The sequence below is a fragment of the Xiphias gladius genome, chromosome 9 (assembly GCF_016859285.1).
Source record: "Xiphias gladius isolate SHS-SW01 ecotype Sanya breed wild chromosome 9, ASM1685928v1, whole genome shotgun sequence".
NCBI classification, from domain to species: Eukaryota; Metazoa; Chordata; class Actinopteri; order Istiophoriformes; family Xiphiidae; genus Xiphias; species Xiphias gladius.
The window spans coordinates 11537516-11564263 of NC_053408.1; the positions used below are offsets into that span (position 1 = coordinate 11537516).

General features: G+C 39.8%; 2 protein-coding genes across 4 annotated transcripts; one reads left to right on the forward strand and one right to left on the reverse strand.

Moving 5' to 3' along the window:
- The first annotated feature begins 8769 nt into the window (after positions 1–8769).
- On the forward strand, positions 8770–17614 carry cep55l (centrosomal protein 55 like). Of its 3 annotated transcripts, none has more exons than XM_040136292.1 (12): positions 8770–8872; positions 9452–9680; positions 9817–9924; positions 10786–10941; positions 13671–13724; positions 14225–14378; positions 14833–14978; positions 15344–15537; positions 15734–15857; positions 16154–16225; positions 16517–16642; positions 16780–17614. In XM_040136292.1, the coding sequence occupies exons 2-12, from the start codon at positions 9492–9494 to the stop codon at positions 16990–16992; spliced, it is 1536 nt and encodes a 511-aa protein (XP_039992226.1). In that variant the 5' UTR covers positions 8770–8872; positions 9452–9491; the 3' UTR covers positions 16993–17614. The 3 variants fall into 3 exon arrangements, with proteins under 3 accessions (XP_039992226.1, XP_039992228.1, XP_039992227.1); XM_040136294.1 differs by having other exon boundaries at positions 14225–14369; XM_040136293.1 differs by lacking the exon at positions 8770–8872 and adding an exon at positions 8880–9036.
- A 3010-nt stretch (positions 17615–20624) lies between these two features.
- On the reverse strand, positions 20625–23579 carry rbp4 (retinol binding protein 4, plasma). Its single transcript, XM_040134419.1, has 6 exons — positions 23538–23579; positions 23090–23192; positions 22762–22898; positions 22554–22660; positions 21649–21861; positions 20625–21427 (listed from the first exon to the last, which is right to left on the reverse strand). The coding sequence occupies exons 2-6, from the start codon at positions 23189–23191 to the stop codon at positions 21390–21392; spliced, it is 597 nt and encodes a 198-aa protein (XP_039990353.1). The 5' UTR covers position 23192; positions 23538–23579; the 3' UTR covers positions 20625–21389.
- Between the last annotated feature and the right edge of the window lie 3169 nt (positions 23580–26748).

The window sequence follows — 26748 nt, forward strand, 5'->3', positions numbered from 1 at the left end:
GTACAGTCTTGGCAGCTTCTCAATTAGTAATGGTAAGTCAACACACATTGCCTCAAATGAAAATACAGTTAGAGGTTACAAAGATTTACACCCTTTGCAAATTCTGCAGGCCTAGTGCAAGATAGAGGGAGCTGAACTTATAACTACATACTCATTTCCATAATAGTGAGTTGATGAGACATCAGGTAATTTACTGCCTTCCCCTCCAGTTAAATCAGATTAAAGGCAGTGAAGTAAATATTACAGTGGCTGCAGAATGGCTGCAATGAATTCAGTTTCTCGGGTTGATAGAGCCTGTGTATAGCTGTGCTTTTTCTTCAGAACAGGCAGCTAGTAAAGTTTTATTTTGGTTTGAGGACATTAAAATGTATTCATTCTAAACACTTCAGTATCACTTCTCAGTGTCTGTGATTTGTATAAGCCAACATAGTACATGAGCCTTAATTTGTACAAAGATGAAAATATAGGTAAAATACATACCTGTACAAGAGCAGGAAACACATACATTTGTAGGATGAAATAGACATGAGGCAATCAATGCACTGAGAAGAAAATACATCAAAAATTTAAAACTGAAATTATGGGCTGAACATTTCTGTGGGTGTTTTTTTGCCAGTCATGATGATCCTTCTTTGTCCTTCCACTTAACCAGGTGTTCTGATCACAGTCCAGCCTCAGAGAGCAGAGAAACCACAACAACTTCATTTGCAGAACCAGGGTTGATAATTGGGGACAGTGTTACATGTGCATTGTTATAGTAGTTTCTGCCTTTCTCAGTACATGCACAGCTAGGAGTTCAGTTGCTTCTCCATCGCTAGGATTACAGCCAAATGGATGACGCACTGTTCAGAGTGTGAGAGGTTTGGTAGGAGAGAGGGCACAGAGACCTCAGTGATAGCAGAGGGAGGCAAAGACTCATCAGACGTGACATTCTGACGTAGTTGTTGTTCATTGTGTAAACTAATGATGTCTGCCTTTCTCTCTTGACCATGACAAGAATCTCATAATAATCTTTCATCCTCTTAAGAGAGGACCAACTTTACCTTAAGGAGTTCCTAAAATAGATTACCATTCAAACCATGTAAGATTATATATCATGACTTTGCAATAATGAAAAAGAGAGAGATTTTGAGGCAAGTTGTTAAAGGTCCCATTTTGTAGAATAATGAGATTTCCATGTATTTTTTATAAAGCGGGTCTAGGTGCTATATGAATACTGTGAAAGTATCAAAGCGCTCAATCCAGGGAGAAATGCACACAGCCCGTATTCAGAAACTGTGGCTTTAAATGAGCCGTCAGGACTATACAGTCGCAGCCCTCAGCCATTCCCCCAGCACGGAGCCACCATCCAGCCTTTTTTCTGTGTTGTTTTAACTTTATTAAGAGCGCCGGACCAAGTGGTCATTCCATCGCTGAGGTAGGAAGCTACAAGACAGAAAAATGTCGAGGAAACACTGCAGGTAGCTACAAGGCTATAGACTTACTGCAATCGGTGTTGTGACAATTTGATTACAGCTGCACGCAGCATTACTGTAACATTAACGTTACTCTGTTACGTTATTCTCTCACAGTAACATGCTAAAAAAAATCTGACAAAGACGTAAATTCACTCAGAAAACAGTCAGACAATCAGAAGAGAGGCTCATTAATATTAATGAGACAGACACAAAACGCCCTGTTCCTACTAGTGCTCCAGAGAAAAGCGTAAAAGTGGAGATGATAAAACTATATTGAGATGGGTTTTGGTACTTAAAACCACAAATATATCTTCTTATGGATATCAAAACTTCGAAATAAAACACCGGAAAAATATAAAATATGGGAGAGAGAAGGGAAAAGCGAATGAGGAAGCTACTGAGGTCCTCAGTTCACCTTCCATATGATGTAAGTTGACTCACCTCAGACAAATAGAAAAAATAGCACTGAATACAATATGGAGTTGATGGAAAACCTTATGCATATAATCTCTCTAGCAAAATGTTTTTCCTTGATATTTAATCTTGGGTCTTCTGTCATATTTCAAGGTATTTAACTCCAATTTGTTCCAGTGAAGAGCGTCTGCGAGGCTACAGTAGTAAGAGCCCATTTTTCAGTCGTAAAAGGAAGCCACTTGTGCCAATATAAAACCCTCTCTTCTGACTGCTGACAGGGCTGTTGATCACACATGCTCATCTCAGCTTCATGTCTGCTGCTCATTAGACATTCTGCAGAGACCACAGAGTCACCGAGTCCAGATGAATTTATGGGCAGCACTGAGCAGGGTTGATTTTTATTGGCTGATCCAGAATAAACGTCAGGGTTTGGAATTTTATGAATATTAAGATCTTACTTTAATCTCAACAGCACAGTGATGTACCATTGCAGATGCCATAAATTGGTCTTTCTGCATCTTTTGTTCATGATGAGCTCCTTCATCGACACCACCCATCGTGTTACGAATCTGTTCATTTGGTCAGTTGGTCAAACTTACATTCATACAACTACCACTTGAAGTGGCAGAGGTGTGGCGTTTCAAATGTTAAGTCCCATCACTCTTGGCTAGCTATTTCTATAATTTTATCTTTCACACTATTTATCCATTGCTATTAGCCAACTATTTCATTACCTTTAGCTATTTGAAACATTTAACCACTACTTTTAGCTTTTTTACAATTTCCCCAGTAGTTGCAGCTGTCTCTTTCAAATGTTTATCTCTTACTTTTGGCTAACCATTCAGACTTCCCTGCTCCTTTGCTAGTTTTTACATACTCTTAGTCACAACACGTAGCGTTTAGGTGTTACAGTTGACTCAGTATATGTTTTTTGGGGTTTTTTTTTTTGTTTTTCTTCAAATTAGCTGAGTTACTCCACAATCTTTCCACGTACCCCCTGGCAGCTGGAGAAGTACCCCTTGGGATACAAGTAGCTCTGGTTGGGAATCACTGCAACAAATAGGATGTTTGCGGAACCGGTTCAAGTTTTTTGTTTTTTTTTCCCATTTTTCCATTTTCCATGTCCAAGGTCAAGAATTAACTTTGAGCATCAGTGTTTGAGTCAGCATCGATGAGACATGATGAAAGTGCACTGGAAATAATGGAAAATCAGAAAATCCACATAACAAGTCCTCCAAGTTAAGACTATATATGTTGCTTGTTCCTACCCTTGGATAAGACCAATAGGAGTGGCTCAGATGGTAGAGCAGGTTGGTTGCTTTTCCCCTGGGTTGGGGGTTCAATCCCAGGCTGGCTTGAGGTTGCATCAGGAAGGGCATCCGGTGGAAAAACCTATGCCACGGTGATCCACTGTGATTACCCCCAATGGGAGCAGCCAAAAGACCAACAGTGTCATTACATTAGTTGGCCATTACTGTATTTGAATTTTCCCTATTGCTTCCAGCTATTCAAAATTAATGACCACAAACTGATAAGGCAATACATACATTCAGTGATGAATAAGCTGAATCTTATTCAACCAGATCTTAATTCTGCATGGAACTAATTAAAAAAACATGGTTCCCTTGTCAATAGGAGAGACACATTCTGTAATTTAAGTCAGCATAGTATGCTTTGAAAAATGTTTGGCCGTAATGTGTTTTGTAAGGTTAGAGCAAGCTAACTCAAAGGTATGGTCTTTATATGAACGCAAGGCAAAGGTTATCATCAGTGAACAAGATTTACTACTTTTTTTCCTCACAGTCATCAACAAAAATAAACATTTTAGGGTTAGATTTTTATACAGAATATATATGAAATCTCTTAAATTCCAAATATAAAATGACCTTTGTTTAGAATTTAATATAACAAATGGAAATGTATAATTCAGCATCGCCTTTTTAATTGGTTGCTTAAAGGATATCTTGAACACTGGTTCCTCAGACTCAAAATTGGACCTGAATTCTTGTTGATTCTGACTTGGACATGACTCAACTACAGCAGGGTGCACACAGCGCAAAATCACACGAAGGGACAGATTGTACCTTACTTTAATTCATTCTTCAGCTGTTGAAAGAGTAACAAACTATCAAACAGTGTGCGCTTTGTTTTTCTCTGGTGGAAAAGCAGAGCAGTTCATTAGCCTTATCTCTGTTAAATTTGCCCAACCTGAAGCAGCAAAGGGAAATCAAGCCTGGAATCGGGCTTCGCAGGATTTGATTGTTCATTAATTACATTTGTAATGAGTATTTCTGTTGAACTTGATTATTAAACTATTGGGATAACGGTTGTTTATTTAATGGCAACACAAAAATATCCATCGCAGGCCTCTCCTAAAGTCATCAGATGGAACATTTTAATCACACTTTCAGGGTTTTGAGAATAAGTTCCATTTCTCCTTGAAACATAGAGGCCCAGGGAATATCTATTAGGCCCTTAATTGATTGAAAACTCACGGTCTGAGTCACATCTCAATCTTTCTCTCGCGCTGCTCTCTTCCACCCTGGCTCGTTGGTGTGTACAGTGGGTCATAACATGCATGGCAATAGCTGGTTTTCTGGAGGGTGAAGAGCAATAATTTAATCATTAGACCAAGAGGGTTTGAAATAAGACCAATGAGTTCACAAGGGTACACACAAAATGAGGAATTGTGGATGCAAGTGTTTCTTGGAGAAGGATAAACTGATGTTGTAAAGGTATTCACAGAAAAAAAAACATAGATATTTAATAGCACTGACAGAAACTGTGTATATATTTATTTTAGTGGCTGAAAAAAGGCTATAGAATACCTATATGGTATGAAAACTGTTCCTGGTTGCATTTTTCGTGGACAAGCATTTTTTTTTTTTTTTTTTTTTTCATTAGCCAGTGAAAAGTCATTCGTGCAAGGGATGGCAAAGATGTGAGAGCAAAATTGATGAAAGGGAGGGAGAGAAAAGGGGAAGAGGGTGTAGGATGAGGGAGAGAAAGTTTGACTGAGATAAGAGATGAACAAGGAGAAAGAAATAAAGGGCCAGAAAGACAAAGAGAGAGAGAAAGTGATAAGAACTGACAGCAATAATTTATTATGTTTGTCACTCCAGACCTCCACCAGAGATCTGACACTCCCAGGGACTTCTGCCCTCCTTAGAGCCTGTGACCCTCTTCCCTCCAAGCCATGGCAGATTAATAAACGTTTACTATATGTAAGTTGAGTTAAGTAGTTATTTATTAATTAGGCTATTTTACGTCATTTAATTTAACATACGTGTTAATTGAAACATATTGCCGATAGCAAATCAGTGGGTATAGCACAAACAAAACACCCCAAACAGAAATCTCACATGTGAAACAATGAAAACTGTTATAACTTTGGCAGAAAATTGTGTGTTCATGTAGGACCTCATCACTCATGAGAAGCTGTTTTAAGAAAATTGGTTTTCAGGAACCTTAAGTTTTACCACTAAGACAAAATAAAAAGGTGTCTATCCGAAAAAACAATAAAGGAGATGTCTGGTCAAGCTGGGAACCAAAATAAAACAAAATTAAATAATTAATCAATAACACTGAAAGATGTTAAGGGTGCTCAGTCATGCAGAGAGAAAATATCAGTGATTTAATATAACTCTGCTGCTGCAAAATACATCATGCTCTTTCATTTTCAGTCTGAGAAGGCAGACTGCTGATCTATAGGTGGATGTCATTGGCAAAATGAACTTGAAAATTTGTCATAGTCTTTCACAGTTGTATTTCCAGAACACTGGCCCGGTGCCTGCAATCTTGTGTTGTTGGTGTGTATTTATGATGAGCTGGTGTGCCACTTCAGTGTTTCTAACATATGGAAATTTTAACAAATCACAGTTAAATATTAATGGATAATGAATCTCACTTTGTTTTATGACATTTTGCTGCTATGAATACTGCTGCGTACTGCTGCAGGTTCTCACATGCTGCTAATGCTGAAAACTTTATATTTTGCACAAACTATTTAATATTTCCAAGTCTAAGTTGTTGGTCGGAAAATGCTTATTTTATCTTAATCCTTTTTTGGGTCATGGGAGCATCAACCTACCCCAGTACACAATATGCAGGAGACTGGCAGACATTGCGCACACACTGTCTAGACTGATACGTGCATGAAAAATTTACAATCAACAACCAACCTGACCTGTATGTGTTTTGAAAGTAGGAGGAAAATGTAGCACAGGAACACAGGAGAACGTGTAATCTCCACACTGTTTACCTGCTGCAGCTCAGTTTCATCAAAGTTTCATCCGACCTGGTCTAATCAAGGACATTGCAGCTCTCTGCCGGTCACGAGATCTCTTGCAGTGAAGGACTGTGTGCTTCGCCAGTACAGTGCAGCGCTGGTGGATGCCGTGACGGAGACCCAGCTCCGGGCAATAGGAGCAACGCCAGTCAGTGATACAGGACAGCGTGAGGTCTGCTGCAGAGTGGTAATGCAGTAGCTGTCTGTGCTCTGTGGACATGGCTCACCAGGAGACTGATCCATGAGCCAAGCTCCTCCCAGGCCTTGGTGAGGGAACCCAGTCCCAGGCTGAGAGTCTGGCAGGTCTCTGAATCCACGGAGAAATGGATTGTGAAAGAGGGAGGAACATTTTTAACGTTTTACTGTCCAGATAAATTCCAGTCTTTCCACAGGTTTCATATATAATTCCAATCGGTGACATGTTTCTTGTCATACTGTCTCCTGGCAGTCTTTAATTAGCTTGCCAGACAAACCAAGCTCTGCTTACCTTTTTTATGAAAAAATTAGCTAGTGAAGGTCCACAGCTGCAGTTATGGAGCATACCGACAGTTTCGACTCCCATAAAATCAGATCTATCACATCTATCAGAGGTAATCAGCACAAAGCAGCTTAACATGTTTTAAAAATACAGTATATACTCTGTAGCTGTATATTTTGTCATTCAACTAAACTAATTGATATTCACCAGAGACATTTGATTTTTCCCACAAGCATATGGAACATCTAAGCATATTCCCCAATTTTATTGAAATTGCTTATGCTTTAAAATTCATAGAGGATTGTGTGTTCCATAAAATGGAACAATTTAAAGTTTATTTGAGGAACTTGAGGTTATCCTTTAGGTTTGAAAAGAAGTGCAGTTCTGAGTATAATGATGGAAATTGCAGTAGACATGTTTTAATAACTGTCAACCACTTTTTACACCAAGCCCATTAACAGGAATACTCTATTGACCGCAAGCAGTTTTCATCTGAGGCATAGCAAACACAGTCCGCCTCTTAGCCAGCCTTACATATTAAAGAGAATTTGTCCCTCTGTTGAACATTTTTAGTTAAGGTCAGAAGAACTTGAAAAATTTTCCAACTAGGGGTTGGTACAATGGATTGACTGTATTTAGAACAAAACCTAGGGGAGGTCTAGAGAATATCTAATGCACCTAGTGACTAATAAAAATCATTCAAGTATATTTACTTGTAATTTTCACTTTTGTCAGGTCAAACCAGATCCATAATACTTAAACACTGGCATTTTGCCCTCTGATGAAAGTAAGGAAGGAATATTTTCAACACTATCCTTGCTTTGCATAAAAAACAAAAGCCTAAAGGGCTTTGGTATTTATCAGATTTGCAATGATTCACTCCATAAAAACCCAGTGAAATGATATTTGCTACATAAAGGAACAGAAGAACTGCATTCAAGACTGGCATTTGGTTGGAAATGCATTACCTGCACCACTAGTGGAGTGATTCATATGCTTGAATGCCCCTGTGTCTGAATGTAGTGTGCGTGGGGGTAAAAAAAAGGCCACAAGCAAAAATCTGAACAGAATCCCAGAACAGAAAGTGTATGAAAGAACACAAGTCCAACTTCACTTGTGGTGATACATTTTCTGGAATAGAGACAGACATTTTCCAGGCAGAAAGTAAATTCCCAAAAAGTGAGGTGGAGATATGGGTTTACATCTTTTTAAAAAGAAAAGTGTTTTTGGAAAAATGAATCAATTTCCTCGACTTTTGATTGTGAATAATGTGCTATGTGAGTTTTATGCAATAAGTTTTCACAGACGGTTTTCTTGACTTCTACTCCGATCACACACGAAGAGTCAATTAGGATGTGTATGAAACAGACTGCAGGGGAACGAATATGGTAAAATGTAAAGAAATGCAGTGAACCAGCGTCAAATATACAGTCAGGTACATGCATAAGTATTTGGACAGTGACACAATTTTCGTAATTTTGCCTCTGTACACCACCACAACGGAACAAAAGTGAAGCCATCCAGTTGTGACTGAAAGTGTAGACTTACAGCTTTAATTCAAGGGATTTAACAAAAACGTTGCATTAACCCTTTAGGAATCGCAGCCCTTTTCATACAGAGTTTCGTACTTAAATATTTAAAAATGGGCCCAAGGTAACAAATTTCCACGCCTTGCTGCAGCCTCTTACCATGAGGCTGGTGAACAAGATGCAGTGCTCGCCACTACCAGATACCACACTGTTTCCTGACAGAACAGTTTCCATGGAATGGCCTTTCAGTGTGATGCATCTGAAAAGGAAAGACCACAATTTGACACCTGCCGAGAGCAAGACACGAGACAGACAAACAAGTTTGAAAGGGCTGTCCAGGCTGTCTTTCCTCTGGTGGCTTCAAATGGGGGGGGGGGGGTCACATAATAATCAGTCGTTGAAGGCCACATCCGATTGTAAAAGCTATAGCAAGTAAAGGGAAATCAAATCGAATGACAGTATTTTGAATTTCCACTGCTGAGAGGTTTAGGCACCGCCCGACTTTGTGCACCGCGCCGCCTCCGCGCGTCCATTTTGCGAGACACCCCGGACAACGAAAACATGCGCACCCCGCGGCACGCTACGGACGTGACGACAGCGCGCCGCGATTCAAACTTCAGGAAACGAAAGCGTCCGGTTAGTGTAAACGGTCTTGTTGTCAGAAACAGACTCGTTTTTCAGGGGACACCCTCAGCTCTTCTCTTCTGTGAGTCTTTAAATGTTTCGTGTTCCTCCGTGCCAGTGGTCTTTGTTTTCCGTAGCCTCGTTTCAAATTGGACAGATGGCAGTTTTTAGGTAATGTTACGTTAGTTTAGGTCAGCCAGCAACTAAAGGCAGGTGGAAGGAAATTCCTGGCGCAGCGTTAGTCAGGTACGAACTGTCAGGTTTTACTCCTGAATGATCTGTCTATATGTTACATTAACACGGCACTGAAAAGTGTGCAAGGCAGGAAACGCATGTTAGGGAAGTTAACGAAGTTAAATAAATGTAGAAGCTTAAGCTAATTCAGCGTGATGTACAGGCAAAGGTGTTCGTTGTAACCTGTAAAACCTATTGCGCAACTATAATAATTAATATAAAAATCAGTATCAAATCTATATTTTCTGTTCATGTTTGTAATTTCACTGTCATCTGGGGTATTTCATAGCTAAGGGTGTCTCTTGAGCTTCTCTTCATTTGGAATATTTGTACAAATTATTTAATCCAAATTAGAACTAAAAAAAAACCTTATGGTCGTTTTTTACATAAACAGAGAATCACCCTGTCAAACGACTTGTCTCCCCAGACTCCTCCAGTTTTACGGCCTCAGCAACAACAAAGCGGCCATGACATCCAAAGGTGCCAAAGAGACCATTGTCAGCAAGTTGGGTTTCAAATCCAGCAGCTCTGCCTCCAAGGCTGAGGCGGAGCTGGAGAAAGTCAGGAAGGAAAACGCTCACCTGAGGAGAAAGATTGACGAACTGGCCAAACGACACATCAAACCTCCTGACTCAGACAAAAGCAAGCTGCTGGAGGTAAAGGAAGTATTTGTTTTGTCTGTTGCATTAAGGAATTTCAAGGTTAACTTCAGAAAATCCCACATGTCTTTTGCCTGTTTTTTTTTTTTAAATATTTTAATGTTTATTTGGTGTCCTGTGTTGACTATGCCAGAGGATTCTTTCCCTTGAGACGCTGCGGGAGAGGAACAACCAGCAGTTGCTGGTTAAAGAACAGGAATTAGAAACCTTGAGAATGCAGCTGTCAGCAAGAGGAGGAGAGGTATGTACACATGACACATCTCTGCAGAACTATATGGTTTAAAAATCTAATTTACGGTAGACCCGTGTAGATATAATCCATTCAAAATTCCCCTGTAAACGTACACACACACCAAGATAAACACAATGGACAGCACGGCAGCTGTGTCGGGGAGAGTGCCCCTCAACTTGTGAAGATTTGTTGCACTCTTGGCATTGTGTTGGTGGCATATGTATTGCTGGTAGCAGCCAACTGTCAGAGGGAAAAATCATGCTAGAACTCCACTGAGCTGCCACAAAAACAGTTGGCATGTTAGACAGCAGCTCAGCTAAGTGAAGTTTAGACAGCCAGCGAAAAACTGCATACCAGCACATGGTGTGTGTGTGCTGTTCACTTGATATTTATAAACCAAATATCTTTCTCTGTAGTGGATCTGTGTATGTATTAGCATTCATGACTTGGAGAAATTGATGCTATTTATTTGAGGTTGTTGCTTATCTTTGTGAAATCTGTTTTCTATTGTGGCAGAAATTGTTTTTCTAGATTAGGCTGGTCAGAAGGGCATCAGGCTAAAAGTTTGAGATGGCATGCTGGTAAATGGAATGTCAGCTATTTTTATTTTTTTTTTCCTAGACATTGTGAATGTGTAATGTGATTTGATCACACTGGCCTTTTCCTCATTAACTTTCAACAGCAAAAGTGCTAAAAACGTAGCTGCTCAGTGGGCAAGGCCAGCAGACTGTCATTTGCAAGAAGCAGATAATTATTTGGCAAAGCAAATATCCTTTAGCCAGCTGTCTCTGCTTAAACAAAATCATGCTGACATGGTTTTTGTGGAGGCTAGACAAGTTGTCGTTTATTTTGCATTCTTTTGTATTTCAGGTGGTAGCATCACTGCAGGCGCAGCTGGAGCAGCGGAGGAAGGAGGCAGATCAGAGAGACATGCTGTTCCAGAGCTTGTCACAGGAGACGGAGAACCTGAGAAACCAACTGGCCACGGTTTCTGCCCGGTGCCAGTCCCTGGAAACACAGGTCACGGTAGGTTGACCGACCGTAGCCTCTATATGTGTCTAAATGTTCTCATTAGTAGGGAAAGTTTTCTCCTCCTCCAAATAACAGATTATCTTATTGGGAATCTACTCTTACTTCTAATTATTGATGACCAGCCCAAGGATATTATAAATAGTTTAAGGCTTTTAATAACAAAGGTGACGAAATTGGGGAAAAAATCTAGATGAGATTATTGGAAATCTTTTTTTTTTCGATCAGATATCGCTCATGAACAGTTTTGGTTGAGTGGTTATATCCCTCACTCTGACAGCATATTTCCTCCCGGCCTGGGATTAAATCCTACCACAGCTTTCTTTCCTCTGCCACCCACTCTAATATCCTCCATCTCTGAGATTTTTTATTTTTTTTTTCGTATCTATAGTGCTGATGCAGTAGACATATTTTTGTTGAAATATGACATTTTTGACAAACTAAAATTCTGTTTTAGTAATTAATCGACTTGAGTTCCAGCAACATTAAAGTCTGACTAACAGAAATGTGCTTTAAAGGAACAAGTATATGTATAACTTAATCAAAATTGGTGTGATATTTGCCTCTGGCTAGGTTTTCGAATCATTGTGGCACCTGTTTCAGATCAGTATCTGGTGCACCTATCATGTTCATTTTAACAGGTTTTTGTACATTTCAACAGAAAATTGTTTTCAGTGACGTAAGGCAGGAAAGGATAACTGAACGGAAATGCAGATGCACTTGTTCCTTTATCCACTAGGGGGCAGCGTGTGACCTGTGATTGTTTTCCTTAACTACAGACACCACCCTCGCTCTGAAACACCCTTACTAATTTGTTACAATGAAAACTAAAGGTGCAGGTAATACATAGCTCAGAATAAATTTTAAATGTAAATGCATGTTTTTCCGAGGTACTCCTTGCACAATAAATATAATCAAAATCGTCTGTGCAATAGCCTCTGGTTAATTTGTAGTTGCCACTCAATTCCCTCAAAATTCTAGGCTTTTATTCCTTATCCAAAGGCAGCACTGATTCTTGGTCAGCCCTTTGATGTGTAGAGCCCAGCAGACCCTCACTACACCATTAGAGAGCAGGCATCAGAATTTTCCTTGGCTCCCCGAGAGGTTCAGATGCAAAATCGTGAGTGAGGACTTGGGGGATTTGGATTGCTGAGGACTCAGACATCATATACCTCCCTCTCATGGACAAAAAGAAATCTTTTTGGGCCCATCATAAACTCAGTTCAAGATAATATAAGCAGGAAAAAACAATCCACCTTTTTTATATTTTATTTTTTTTAAGTAAGGAACTTTTTTAGAGGAGTTCTCCCTCAGTATAATTTCTCCTGCTATCAGCTATAAAAAAAAAAAGGCCCATTGTCATTGATATTTCTAAGTGCAAAACAGTGTTTTCAAAATAATATTATATATTATTATTATTATTATTATATTTTTTGATCTCCCTACTTTCCTCATGGTTACATTATCATTTCAACTGAGGCAAAAGCCAAATGAATAGGAGAGTTTGAAGAAAGTTAAGTGGAGATTTGTACACGGAAGATACAGATGCAGTGTTTTAATAATGTTCACAGATTGTCATAACGTCTGCTTTGGTTTACAAGTCACTACTTTTGGACTCAAGGTTGGAAAGTATTACAATGCAGAGTATGTACATAAATGGATAGAAGTACTTGGTACTTGTAGACATATAGTCCTTTTTTGATATCAGTGTCTTTCAGCTCCCATTGCAAGTGGATTTCCTTATATTTATGTCTTTTATGGTAATTTTCCGGGAATGATCTTCACTTTCCAAACCCTTGGCTTAGCTCTGTTCGCATTACTAGAAATAATCTGACCAACAGACCCCGACTCACCCTTCCCCTCATCCTTCCTGGATTCACAAAAGCTATTTGTAGGCTTAGCTTGTATGTTTAAATCCATCTAGAAAAAGTTGACAAGCTCATGATGCTTGACTGGTAGTGTAAGAGCTCTTAGAGCCTTAGCACTGAGATGATCATTTAGATGCCCACTGTTTTGACAGTGCTGTAAAAGGTTTGCTTGAGCTTAGGCGTTGGGGAGGATCAGACATGTAGACCTCAGGGTCAGGGTGACAGAATTATGAGATGACTGACTGTCTTCTAGGGATGGATGTCGAGGAATTGGCCCTAGGGTTGGGTGATTTGGCCAAGTCTTTGAAAAAAATACCACATAAATTGATTGAGCTGATTCTTTTTTTTTTTTCTTGCATTATTAAAAACTAAGAAGATGAATAATTTAAACCAGCCAGCCTACGAGTGTTTTTAAGCCTGTGGGCAACCTACTGTTTCTAGTGTTTGCCGAGATTTTTCACAGAAAACTGAAAAATGATCGCAAACAACAAACAGAAATAACAGCATGAACATGAAGTACTTCAAAGAGAGAGGGTCCAGTATTTTCTTTTCGAACATCTTCAGTTGTGCTTGGATTGATATCAAAACAAGTCCCAAATTCTGCTGTGGAATATTGGACCAAAAACCTTTTAATTCTTTCTGTGATTACTGTTTGTAAATTTATTTAACCAGAATTATTTTTAAGGCCACTATGTGTAGAATAACTAGGTGTAATAACAAAAAAGATCAACACTTGATAACTGATTGTTTTTATGTTGTAGAAGTTTTTTTTAGAATTGAAAGAATACATTTAGTTCAGTGTTGATGCCAATATACTGTAATATTAGACTTCCAAAAATTGTTTTTTCCTCTCTGCAGAATGGACAGCTACCTCCTGCAGACTTGACATTGGTACAAGATCAACTGAGAGACGTGAGTCCAGTTACTCTCTCTGTTTCTTCGTGCCTGTTTGTAATTTATGTACACACTGCATTACTGTTGATAATGTTTGTGTACCATAGCTTTGTGGCTGAAATATCTCACCCATCAGACATGTATTTGAAGCATTTGATTCTAGTACACTCTATTCAGGGCCAGGGGCATTGCATAGTTCTCTGAAGTTCATCATTCAATATTTTCTAAATATCTAGGGCCCATTTTTAAATCAATATCAACAAGGAAAACACTGGATAGAACAAAACAAGTAAAAGCAGTGTTTTTCTTTTCTATCCATGTAGAAGTTTTGACGAAAAACCCCTTGTAACAAAACCAAACTCCTGTTCCTGTTATCTACATTAAAAAAAAAAAATAAATTAAAAAAAAAAATACAGAATACAGAGTTTTTTCCCTTGAGTATCTTTGAATTGAAAAGCTCTAAGTACCAAATATGAAATGCGGTATGTCAATGTAGGGGTTGTGCATTTCACCACCAGGCTCTGGAGAAGAACCAGCAGTGGTTGGTGTACGACCAGCAGAGAGAGTCCTACGTCCAGTCCGTCCTTGCCCGCACAGCGGAGCTGGAGCAGCAGCTGACCCAGGCAAAGCAGCAACAAACCAAACAAGAGGCCGGTTCAGATGGTGAGAAATGTAGGAGGAACTACATTAGCTAATCCCTCAATGTACTTCCTACAATTTTTGGCTTTAACGAGACATGTTAAAGTAAATTAAAAGGAACTTAACAATCTAACCCTTACCATGTAACACCACTATCATGCCTCTATATTTTGTGCTCTGATACAAGTAGTATGTGAAAATGGAATTATGGAAAATTATGCAGTTTGATTCAAATATTAGTTTTTTAGCCACAACATTAAACATTAAAAAGCTGACAGATGAGAAAAGATTTAATACCCTGGGATTAAAAATATTTAGCAAAAACAGCAGCACTGAGGACTGTTAGAGCTATGACATTTAAATGGCAACTCTTTGTATAAATCCTACTTAAACAATGCTGCTTGGGGTCAAAAATTGCACATTCTGATAGCCACAAAAGCCTTAAAATGTAGCTTCTTAATTTGCCTACCAACACTTGTTATTGCAGCTTCTGCCAACTCAGCAGGTCCAGAAAAGGATGCTCAACAGAAGAGCCAATATGACCAGTTGCTGTTGGGGGTGCAGAGAGAAATTGAGAGCCAAAAAGATCAGGTTACCAGAACCCAACAGGAGCTCAGTGTGCAGAGGGAACAGGTAAATGCTGTAGGACTTCACTTAATGACTACTTGGTCATTTCAACTGAGTTCTTTTCCAGGTCTTAGATTTTTTTTGTTTCTGTCTAATACAGACTGACTCCCGAATTAATTCTTATATTCTACTTTTTGTGCCTTGTGCCGCTCACATTCTTGAGAAACCTTGCATTTACATTCTCTCCATTCAGAAGACTGGTTTAGTGCTGAATACGCATGGGACTGGACCGACCCCAGCAAATCTCCACATTCCTTGGATTCGCACATTTTTATAATTGATCCATGAGACTCTATGGGAGAAATTTAGTAGACAAAAAGTATACACCATTCTGAGATTTTTTTTCCTTTGGTTTTCCTTTGGCTCTGCAGGCCTTGAAAGCTCAGGCTGAGCTGCAGTCTCAGAAGGAGCAGGTCACTAGGCTCCAGGAGGAGATGTCAATGCTGCAGAGGAGGTACGAGGACAAGTGCAGCGAGCTGTCGTCCTTTCTGAGGAAGTACGAAGAAAAGAGCAAAGAGTTGGAGGAGGCCAGGATGCAGCTGCAGGCAGAGCGACTTAGCAACAGGTAGGTGAAGCAGCAAAGTCTGCTCTGGTTCTAGATATCTAAATAGAGGTCGCTCTCGGATCAACGCAATGTCAAGGTTTATCTTTAAACTGTAAGGCTGACTAGTACAAAGAAAACACATAGACATAGTTTGAGTGCTATATAAGTAAACAGGATTATTCTGAATATTCATTTGTATGACAAACACTGTGTCCAGACATGTAGTGTGCGAGGAGAGAAAGGTGTCATCTGAGCGGGCAGACAGGATGAGAGGGGAACTAGAGAATATGGACATCAGATTGGAGGAGGAGAGGAAGAGGTCTGCTGAACTTCTGCTCCAGGTGACGCTCACATTCACTGTCATTTTACCTGGAGTCACTCTTCACTAATATTTATTTATTTATTCATGAAAGTTATCAAATCATTATATCAAAGCACCCATGATACTTGAAAGGAAGCCTGCATTTAAAGGACTGGAAATACCAGACCTTATCTATCAAGAACTATATTTTGCTTAATACGGTGGAAGTGCTCAATTGATATCTGAGAATATTTAAATGAAATCTCATCCTAGGTTTATTTGAATGGAAAATGACTTAAGCCCCAATGTATTTGACTGGTAATTTGGCTTTCACAGGTAAATATGCTACAGAAGTCTCTCCTGAGCCAAAATGAAGAACAGAGGAGAATCGCAGCACTGGAGCAACAGGTAAAACTTTGCATGCAGTCTTTTTGTATTTTGTGGAGAGCCAGTTCAAAGCAAACCATGTGATTAGCAATCACAGATGACACATTTTGAACCTTCACTGGCCAGTTCTCAGGGGAAGGTCCATCAGCACAGGCCTGTTATGTTGTTGTGATTGAGCACATATAGTTGTAACTATTTGAAGTGACTGTTATTTCTTGAAAGTAGGGAAATCCTCACTGATCCCACTTTTGCAATTTTAAGTACAATGAGTTCTTGGCTCTCTCCTTCTTATATATTTCTGCCCCTCCTAAGATCCAGCTCTCTGCCAAGGACTCTGAGACTGAAAAGATTGATCGTCAGAGCATGCAGCACCAGTTACATAAGGTGCTGAAGGAGCTTCGCAAGGCCCGTGATCAGATTGCTAAACTGGAGTCTGCTGTAAGTGGGACCGGACATCACAACCACACGAGAGAGAAAAACTCAGTCAGCTTAGTCTGGCCGACTGCTGCTTTGTAAACAAAGTTCTGACCTTATCATTCTGATAAATGAACATAACGTCATGTTTTCTGTTTCAGAAACAGCCGAATGCCCGCTTCTCAGAGCCCAGCTCCTATAACAAGCTTGAGTTTCAGCGTCTTACTATCGATGACCCTCCTGGCACTACAAGCCCTTCTAAAGTCACCAACCTCCTGGATGAAAGTTTCTTAGAGTGCCCAAAGTGTCATGCCCCTTATCCCACCAGCCGCCACAGGGAGCTCCTGGCACACATTGACTACTGCTTTGCCTAAGCTCACACAGAGTCTAGATCAGTGGCTCCCAGCCTGGGTGTCGGGACATAAAAACATTTATGCTACATGCAACAATTTTTATTTTTTAAACTGCAGATCTCTAAAGAAAATCCAAATAAAAGAGGGGGGGGGCATTTTTTTCAACCCACATGGAAGGCTACTTACATGGTTGCCAACCTATTCTTTTGTTATGATTTCCAAAAAGCTGAGTAAACTGCAATGTTGCCGAGCAAGTTTATAGTACAACTCCTGCTGTCATAGTGATCACTGGATACAAACCGTTGACACGTTCTATAACGAGACGCTGATATGATGATGGGTGTTAACATTTAAAATAGACAAAAATTTAATTTCTCACTGCAACAGCGCTGTGATGGTTCATCACTCTGAGATATTCTAATGCTTTGTTGGCCTGAGGATGTATTGAGACCCCAAAAGGTGGAATACTTTAGTCCTTAGTAAATACAAGTATAATTCACAGTTGTTTGTTTTTTTTGTTTTTTTTTTAAATATACATATATAAAAGGGAATCAAGCGACATTCTTAATGTGCTCAATGTTTTGCGTTCAAATCACCTTAAAAGTATTCAAAAGTGTTTCATGCTAGATGAGTATGACGATTTTTAAAAAAAAAAAAAAAAGGCACAATTCATGTGTTCACACTTTCATGGCTTGTTTGTATTCCAGTTCTTTTTGCTCTTATCATGTCATCAGGCCAAAGATTGATTTGATCATTAATTTAAAAAGACCTACATGTTTTTTTTCTGGGGGCTTCCTGCTGCAATTTTTTGAGTACAGTTGTATTTTTCAGTTTTGGTTTTTATGAAGCTCTTTGTGAATTCTGACTATTTTTATTTTTTTGTGTGTATTTGATCAAATTATTTATTTTTGGGTTGTTTTTTAAGTGAGCTACTGTCTTTTTAGGTAATGAGAGGATTTATTTTCTTTCAGTGAGTGTAAGCAATGATAATTATGTATTACTATATAATGTTCAGCATTTATGATGACTTTTTGTGTATCATCATGCAATATACCTTATTGTATTTTGTATAAAAGTTTACAAACCTGCTTAAAATGCTCCATTGATAAACCAGCTGTAAACACAATTTTTCTCCACTTCTACTTTCAGTGATCAATGCCTTCTGTGTAAAGTTTTCCCCAGCATGTGTAATATTGATAGCATATTGGCATTGTTCTGAAGGAAGAGAAATTACCCACAAGCAGCAATGGTGATTTGGCATTTTGACAATAATGAGGTGAAGGACAAAATAATGGGGAAATTTTTTCTTATGTTCCAGCTTTTTTTTGTGTTCTCAACTAAATTTGTAGTCAATTATAATTGTGGCCAAAACTGTCCGTCTAATTTGTCTGCCATGTATCCTAATGGATCCTAGCGTTGTGCTCGAGTACAAAGTGTAGCAGTGTTTCTCTGTCTAGGGTGTCGCAGACAGTAGGACAAGCCTCACTGAACCATGTGACTGTAACCATGACCAAGATCTCTCCCAAACCGTAACCACGTAGTATGATTTGCTTAAACTTAACAGACATTCGACATACCACATCAGGGAGCTTAATCGGTCACGTGGTGCCAGGTTGTTTCCTGTTCAAGTGAAGCTCACTTCAATCGCCACCCTGACTTTTCAACCCTGCAGCCCTGTAAGGCTGGAATGAGATTGCATGAGTTAATTCCTTGTACTAAACTATTTAAGGCAGGGGATTATTGAAGGCCCTCTTGGTAGGGGAAAAGAGGTTAAGGTGCCTTTATTTCTCCTGCCTTGGCAATGTGACTAAATAGACTTAAGACAGACAGACACTGCTATACTGTCATCTTTTAAAAAAGTTGTGTTGTTTTAACGTAGACCATGTGTCTTTCGAATGTAATCCGAGAATCACATTGTTTTGACCAACTTTTTTCCTTTTTTTTTAATACTAATCATGCACTCCAAAGTTTTACGATGCACTGTAGTGTACAAAAATGTGCAATAAAGATGTACATTTCCTTCCAATGCAGCAGTCCTTTTGTTTACTTTGTGTCACATCAGGCTATATTTTGAGGGCCAGTAGTGTTTGTCAGTTAATAAGTGGACTGAAATAGAAATTAAATTAAAAACCTGAAGGAGAATCAGTTTAGTATTGCACCCAAACACTCACTCTGAGTTAATACAATGCAACCAAATCATTAATCATTTCTTTTTTTTCCTTGTCCTTTTTTATACCAGTTTAAAAGTATGGATTTCATGGTACTTATTATAAGTGATCCACAGTGGAAAAGTGACAGCCGAGATAAAGATTGATGATGTTGAGCTTGCTGCGCCTTGACTTTGTTTTATTCACTTAACTGTGCTTTGATACTAAAAGGATTAGGCATCACTAGTGTATTTCATTTACCATCTAGGTGATCCAACACATTCTGATGTTTCAATCTAGAATTAATTTTACCCTAATCCACAGAGTAACAAGGTATTCATGTAGAAAATATTTTGTCAATCTGTATAATCCCTTGGTACCAAATAGATTCTGTAATACGAAACGATCGGCAATGAAGAAAGAAACACGAGGCTACAGCCACACTTAAACACAGTGCTGCTTTCAGCGTAACGCTAATGTCAGCATGATAACACGCTGTTGTTTAGCAGGTACATAGTAATGACTACCCACATTCACCAGTTTTGTTTAGTGTGTTAGCATCCTAAAATTTGCTATTTAGGCCTAAACACAAAGTAGAGCAGAGGCTAATGAGCAGGTTGTTAGTTTTTCTGGTATTATAAACCAACGTATTGATGAAAAGTAAAGGAATCACCCTGAGGCGGACATGATTAAATGTATAAAATTTCATGGCAATCTCCAGTATTTGTTGAGACATGTCTCCCAGTACCACAAATGTCAACCTCACGAGGTTGACACTAGTGATAAACTTTGGATCACCAAAGTCAACAGAATTCACCCTTTGGGAACCATGAATATCTGTAGAAAGTTTTGTGCCACTATAATCCATACTGAGATATCACATTGGATAAACGAAAACTTTGACCTGCTGGTGTCTGTGCCAAAGTTCATGGCAATCGATCCAACAATTGTCAAGACATTTCACTGAAAGCCAATAATATCAACCTCTGAAAACCTGTGACAATGTAAATTTTAGAGTTTATGGGGAAAAGCTCATGGATTTCCCAAACAAAGATAGCGTCAAAATTTTTGGCAACAGCTGTTAAAGCTTGGGGGGGGGGGGGCCTCAGAAAAACAAATTTTGGTGTAACACCTGGCCAAGTGGGGAGGCCTGCTGCCGCGAATTAAACCCAGCTGTTTGTTGTGAGCAGGGTCCTGTTCCACTGGGACACTTCTTTACCAAAGTTTCAGGTATATACACCCACCCAAGTATCTAATTTTATTTAGACATAATAATGTACATATATATTTAATATATTTATAATGTATAGTTAATAGATAATTCATTAAAAACTTTCCACAAAAGTCGTGTTGTGTTAGGTGCTCAGTTACAGTATGGGAAGCTGTTGCTTGAAGCCCGTTTCACACCTTTGTTTTGATTGATGTAGTTTATTTTCACAATTATAAAAGATTTTTTTTTTTTTAAAACATAAAATTCTGCATATACTTGGATTTTGATGTATTTTGTCTGCCTGAATCCGAGAGGAACAACATTAATCCATTATTTGCAATCTAGGAATACAGATGAATATTTCAAGTTAATCAAAAATTGAATGAGCCAACATGGTATGAATGTTTTATTTTAAAAACTGGATCAAGAAGTATACATCATACAATCAAGAAACAACCAAACTACTATGCCTATATGGCACATGACTTAATATGTATGTATTAAGGTAACAGTATCTACTTTTGTGCTACAAGACACTGTGCATCCTTCAGTGTAAAAGTAAATACGATGGTTATAGTCAAGAGCTGCAGTAATGCCGAGAGCTCAGCTTCAATAAAAATTAATGTTCACAACTGATTATTTGTCACTTTGGCCTGAAAAGAATTGTGTCTTCAGTGATCTGATATGTCTAGTTTTCTGACTGGAACCAGAGAGCAAGTTCCACTGGTTTCCCTGAGGAAGGGCTGTTTCACACTACACTTAAGTTTCTATACAAAAAAAAAAAAAAAAAAAAAACATATGACAGATGTTGAGGATGAAACAAAAATGTTAGAAGTCCCAGAATCTCTTTTACTAAGGGGGGGATTTGGGAAAGACCAACATCAGCGGTCATCTTTCCTTTTCATTTTCAACGTAGTCAAGTAAACATGACAGTTTCTAGTTTGTCATTTGTAGTTTATTTTTAAAGAAGAATGGTCTCCTTCCTCTGTTGAGATACACAGAGACAGTAGAGGAGACTAAGAAGAGAAACTCTGGTGGGGGTGGGTCCAAGAGCAGCAGGGTCACTGCGTGTCGACGGATCCACTGTCCTGGCAGAAGCCTGCAGTAGAAAGGAGACGCACATTTTGCTTTCTTTTATTTTTGAGTGATGTCCCAGCTTATCAGTTAATCAAGTAAGACAGTGGTCACGAGGACTTGCACAGCTTAGTTTAGTCAATCATTCACTTGGTCTTTAATCTTACTGAACGACACTGACTCGTAAAAGGCATGGATCAATAAATCCTTACATAAATAAACGAGCACTTAATGAACTCAACTCACCAGTGTGTGGAACACGTCTGTATTTGCCCAGCAGGCAGAGCTCCATCTTCTTCTGGGTGACGATGGGCTGGTCCTGTGCCCTCAGGCCAGTCGGATGACGGGAAAATATGAAGGAGTAGCTGTCTAAGCAGGTGCCGTCAGTGTCTACTACTCTGCATGAGTAGTGGATGGCGTAGTTATCGTAGTCGGTGTCGATAACCCAGTGGTCATCATCTAAGAGCAAGGAGGAGGTGTAAGAGGCAGACTTTAGATTTTTAGCAAACCATCCTTTTACAACTTGTGAGCCACTTTTTAAACTTGCATTGGCTACATATAGTCACTGAGATGGGATAAAACAAAACTGGTCAAACCAAAAAATTGTGCTAGATTACAATGGAAATTTACTGTATGTATATGGCAGCTTTTTTTCTTACAACATACATCCTATTGTTTCAGTTTACATTTAGGTAAATTTCCCTTTCACAGTAAAAAGATTTTACAGTCCTCAAGCAACAGTGTAGGTAATTCAAATGTAAGTTCACTTAAAAACAAAACAGTTTGGGTCAGTAATGGGACCAGTGATGTTTTTGAGATTGCATGCCAAGTCTAAAATTGTGATTCAGCCTCAAATTCTATGAAAGAACAGTTAATTACAACTATACTTAGCTTTAATGTGATGTAAAAGTTACAACAGATTTATTCTGAAGGACATTTTGGCCCCTTTCATTTTCCAGGGTCACAGTCACCAAGATAACCAAGTGCTGATGATTAAAAATCTGAAGGTCAACAATCCCTTTTGTAATATTATATAAGTGCCCCCTAACTGCCTATGACAAAAGGTTATGCTAATAAAGTGCCTGGTCATACATTAGTTGCCTAGAAATGAAGTCCTATCAGTGTTCAGGTGTAAATGTTCCACAGCTTACTTCCACTCTGCAGGTAAGATGCAACTCCCCAGTACTTCATCCTGAACTTGGCAGGGTCAGGGGTTTCCTCAAAGGTGGCCATCATGTCGGCACACATTTCCCAATTGCTGGAGGCCAAAGAGAGAGGAGGACATTAAGAAAAGTGGGAGACAAAATGGAGGAGACAAAGCATACAGATTTGGCCTTCACACTATAGAACAGAACTCACTTGAGGATGATGACTCTGCCTTTAGCAGTGGCGGTCATTTTGCCGTCCTCTAAGATGGTAAACCTGGCAACGATGTTGTCGATTAAGAACAAACCCTCTGGGTCCTTCTTTCCCACAGCATACCATGTCCCTGCATACTGTAAGAGAGAAGTCCACATGTAAGTCCGCTTCATACCTCAATATTTTTCAGTATACGTTACAGCACAAAATATTACAAGTGAAAGCAGGGACACAGAAATTAAACAAATCTTAGACCTACATAATTTTTAGTGTTACACAAAGTCCTACAAACAAAAGTGATATTCCAGTCTATCTCTGAACAACTCACCCTGGTCCTGTCAAAGTTTTGCACGACCTGGAAGTTGGCCACCTGGCAGTCCTGTGCCCAGGACAAAGCCAGGAGGCAGAGGGCCACAATGTACCGCAGCATTCTGCCTCAGAGGAGGGAAAAAGACAGAGTGAAAGGGATGAAGAAAGAAGCAAAGTCACTGGGAGGGAGAGTTTTTAGAAAAGGAGGCGCAACAGGGAACAGTGGCGGACACATGTGTCAGCCACATTACCAGTTCATTTTCTTTCTAGTCCTCAAGTCAAGTGGAATAAAGTTCCATAAAATCTTTTCCTATGTGCTACAAACAAGTTAGTTGAAAAAGTAATCCATGTAATCAAAAACACTAAAAATGTCGAAATATTGTTAGCAAAAACAACCAATCATTCAGTTTGAATATTCACTAAAAAAATTTAAAAGGAAAAACACATGTCCACTGTCGAGCGCATACCTTGTTACCAAAAAGAAGTGGGCAGCTCACAGAGATCCTCTGCTCTTCTATCCGGATTTGGCCTTTTATACAGTTGGCTGGTATTGCGCAATGACTTCTGGAGTCCCGAACCTCCCCTGCTCTTCTCGCAGCTAAGCCTGCCTTCCATTGGACAAACATTTACATAACTGTGGGTCCCAGTCCTATTGATTTGTGTGCTCTGCACCTTTGGCCGACCATCCCAGCATGTCCCCCCAAAAATGTGTTTTCCTGTCAGAACTGCTGAGGCCTTCTTGGCCTTATGAAAGCAACCACTAGCAAAGCCAAGGGGACCATCTGGAATAAGCTATACAATGCATGTGTATATGCAAACACAGATTTGTCACACACACACACACACACACACACACAGGCACACACTGAGAAAACAAGTTAGTGAGTTGTACCCTTCTTCATTGGGGCCGACTGATTTCTGCAAGTTATAGCTGGAGTGTTGTTTTCTTAGAGCGTGTGCACACATGCACAGGCACAAACCTACACTTAAACGTCATAAATCTAAGAGAAATGTTTTTGTGTGCATGGCCTGAACCCCCTATTTTGTCTGGGAAAACTGGACTGCACTAAATGCTCATTTCAGCCGTCTTCTCCTTTCTCATTGCCCCTAAGAAACGTTACAGTAGGTGTGTATGCTTCCTGCGCCACCAGTGTTATTGCATCAGCTGTTGATGTGATCATTCTTTCAAGGGACTCCTTCCTAACTGCCAGCACTGTGTTTGTATAAATGGTGGACAGAGTGGTGGACTTTCAACACAAAACTAATCAATGTGAAAGAGAGGCAATCACATCTCTTCCAGGCACAAAGTCTGGAGTTTCGAACCGCATACAATGATGATGAGATTGTGCGCTGACACACTTTTGTGTAAATCTGTGTCTACAACAGACGAGTCAAAAGAGAGCTAAAAGAGGGAGACGGGGGAGGCATCCAGACTCAATGTTGCGCGTGGTCGGTAAATTATCAGCAACATGGATCGAGGAAACAAGTTAATGTGCCATGAGCATTTCTTTAGATTGTAAATCTGGGACTAATCCATATCAGTGAAATCTATCTTAGTGTCTCTACTTTCAAAGCATTGTTGCAATTTAAATCGTGAAGTTAATTGGTGATCCCATCGAACACTAAGATAAAGCAAATAGCTCCCATCTTAATGTATTATTAATGTATAATTATTCTGTTTTCCCTGGACCAGGGTCAGTTTGTGACGTGTTCTCTTTTGCTGTTCCAGTTAAAATGTGTGTCTCTAACACAGGTCCGTATTTCATCTGACTTAAATCTACTGTGGTATCATTTTATACCTTACAAAGTGCTGTTGTTTCGCACTGAGATCATGTAACCAGTCCTTCGAGGGCTTGGTTGAATAAAAGAGCACGGCGCAGCCAAACATCTGCGGCTTGCATAACCAAAGCCCCGGCCAGTCGAAAAACAGTGCAATAACTCAGTTTGAACAAAAATAATAGCGGATGGAATTTGGCCAGAGGCAGTGCAACATTTCATAATCATCAAGACTGGCCGAGAAATGATGTATGTTATACAATGCGCTGCTAGGTTTGTGTACGCATTTAACATTTTGGGCGGTGTAGTGGTAAATGGTAATGTCATGCTTAAAGCACGTGTCAGTTTCTTGATTTGATGGGGTGTGAAACTTAAGTAGCTCGAAATCCAGAAAAGATCCCTTATAAAATTGAGGATTGGGCAAAAGACCCCATGGCTAAATACACTGCTTCCATCTGAGATTTGAGGCTTTGAGCAGGGCTATAGCACAATGTGGAAGAAGTATTTTTTAGCAGAGTTCTTTTGTCCACCCACATAAATATAATGCAATCCAACCCAACACCGCCATGACCTATGACCTGAAGCATCTATGACCCGAAGAGCTGAATCAACGATCTCGAATATGAAATATCGCAGTGTACCTCTTACAAGTGAAAACTCAAATTCACAAGCAACCAAACACATCCTTGCTCTGTTCAGTGCCCTCAAGGGTTCTACTGCTACAGCCTTATGTGATCTGGTGTGACCAGCAGCCTGTTGTAGCTACTGTTTTTCGTCAGCAGATCTTTCAGATATTGCTGTGTAGCTGGCAGTGCTGAATCACTTTGCCGACTCTTTGTGAGTCTTTAAAGCAACTGACTGAAATGCGTCTCGGGAAATGTCGGGAAATCCAGTCCTGTAATTGACACTGGTGGCCACTACTGGCTACTGGCTTTATTTTTATGACATACATTTACCGATGCAATACATCTGAACACAATTAGTACAAAAAGAAAACTGTTTTTAAGAAAAAAGAAAAAGGACATTGTAAGCAATATCATTTGGTTAGAAAACAAAAGACATGTATTGGCTTGCAGAAATACTTCTGTGATTAGATTTAGCTGCCTTGCCCCTCTGCTGTTTGTCTGCCCGGCTGTCTCCCCTCTTTCGCACACTCGCACCCAAACAGTCTCTCCCACTGTGAAATCAGCAGCTCCCATTTCTTTCCGCGGTGCCTCGCATCCCCACACCCACTTGTTTTTTTTTGTTTTTTTGAAGTTCCCCTCTGATAAGTCTGCCTTAATCCTCACGGCAAAAAATAGTGGGGAACCCCTTGTCTTGCCAGCCTGCCAGCAGCTAGACACGACGGTGCGCTCAGTTAATAATAGCCAGCCATCATCGTGTAGGGCCTTGTTCTCAGATGTCCATGTCCCACTAATTGGCTAATTTCCAGTTCTTGGAAGGATACCTCCATGACCACGGTGATTTCATTAGAGCACACGGGTAGGGTGCTTACACATCTAGAGCATTAGATGGGCTACCATGAAGGCTCTGATCACTGGCCGGGACTGTTTAGCCACTTCCTCCGATGTGGCAGCAACCACGGGGACAGAGCAGTGTTAATACCCAGTGCAGTTTTGGCTCACCAGGTGGTTATCAGAAGCGAGTGAGGCTGCCGTCGTAAGGCTCCTGGTAGCTGGGATGGTTTAGTAAGTGGGATGACACATTAGATGTTGGACTGAGACAGCAGGCCACTGATGCGAGTCCAGTCACCGGCTACGAAATGGAGCAGCCAATGGAGAGCTGCACTTTCATACGTTTCAGAGACAGGTTCTTCATCGTTTCCTGACCTGCAGTCCCACTCTCGCCCCCCCCCCCCGGACTGGGAGGGGTGCCCGATGCAAAATGATCAGCGTCGGGATT

Bases quoted from the DNA above. Each gene is read 5' to 3' on its own strand.
- cep55l (XM_040136292.1), top strand. From the start codon at position 9,492: ATGACATCCAAAGGTGCCAAAGAGACCATTGTCAGCAAGTTGGGTTTC. The intron at 13,725-14,224 runs GTGAGTCCAGTT...TTTCACCACCAG, and splicing joins TACAAGATCAACTGAGAGAC to GCTCTGGAGAAGAACCAGCA. The intron at 14,379-14,832 runs GTAGGAGGAACT...TTGTTATTGCAG, and splicing joins CGGTTCAGATGGTGAGAAAT to CTTCTGCCAACTCAGCAGGT.
- rbp4 (XM_040134419.1), bottom strand. From the start codon at position 23,191: ATGCTGCGGTACATTGTGGCCCTCTGCCTCCTGGCTTTGTCCTGGGCA. The intron at 21,862-22,553 runs GTAAGCTGTGGA...CCTTGCTCTTAG, and splicing joins ATCTTACCTGCAGAGTGGAA to ATGATGACCACTGGGTTATC. The intron at 21,428-21,648 runs GTGAGTTGAGTT...TTTCTACTGCAG, and splicing joins CAGACGTGTTCCACACACTG to GCTTCTGCCAGGACAGTGGA.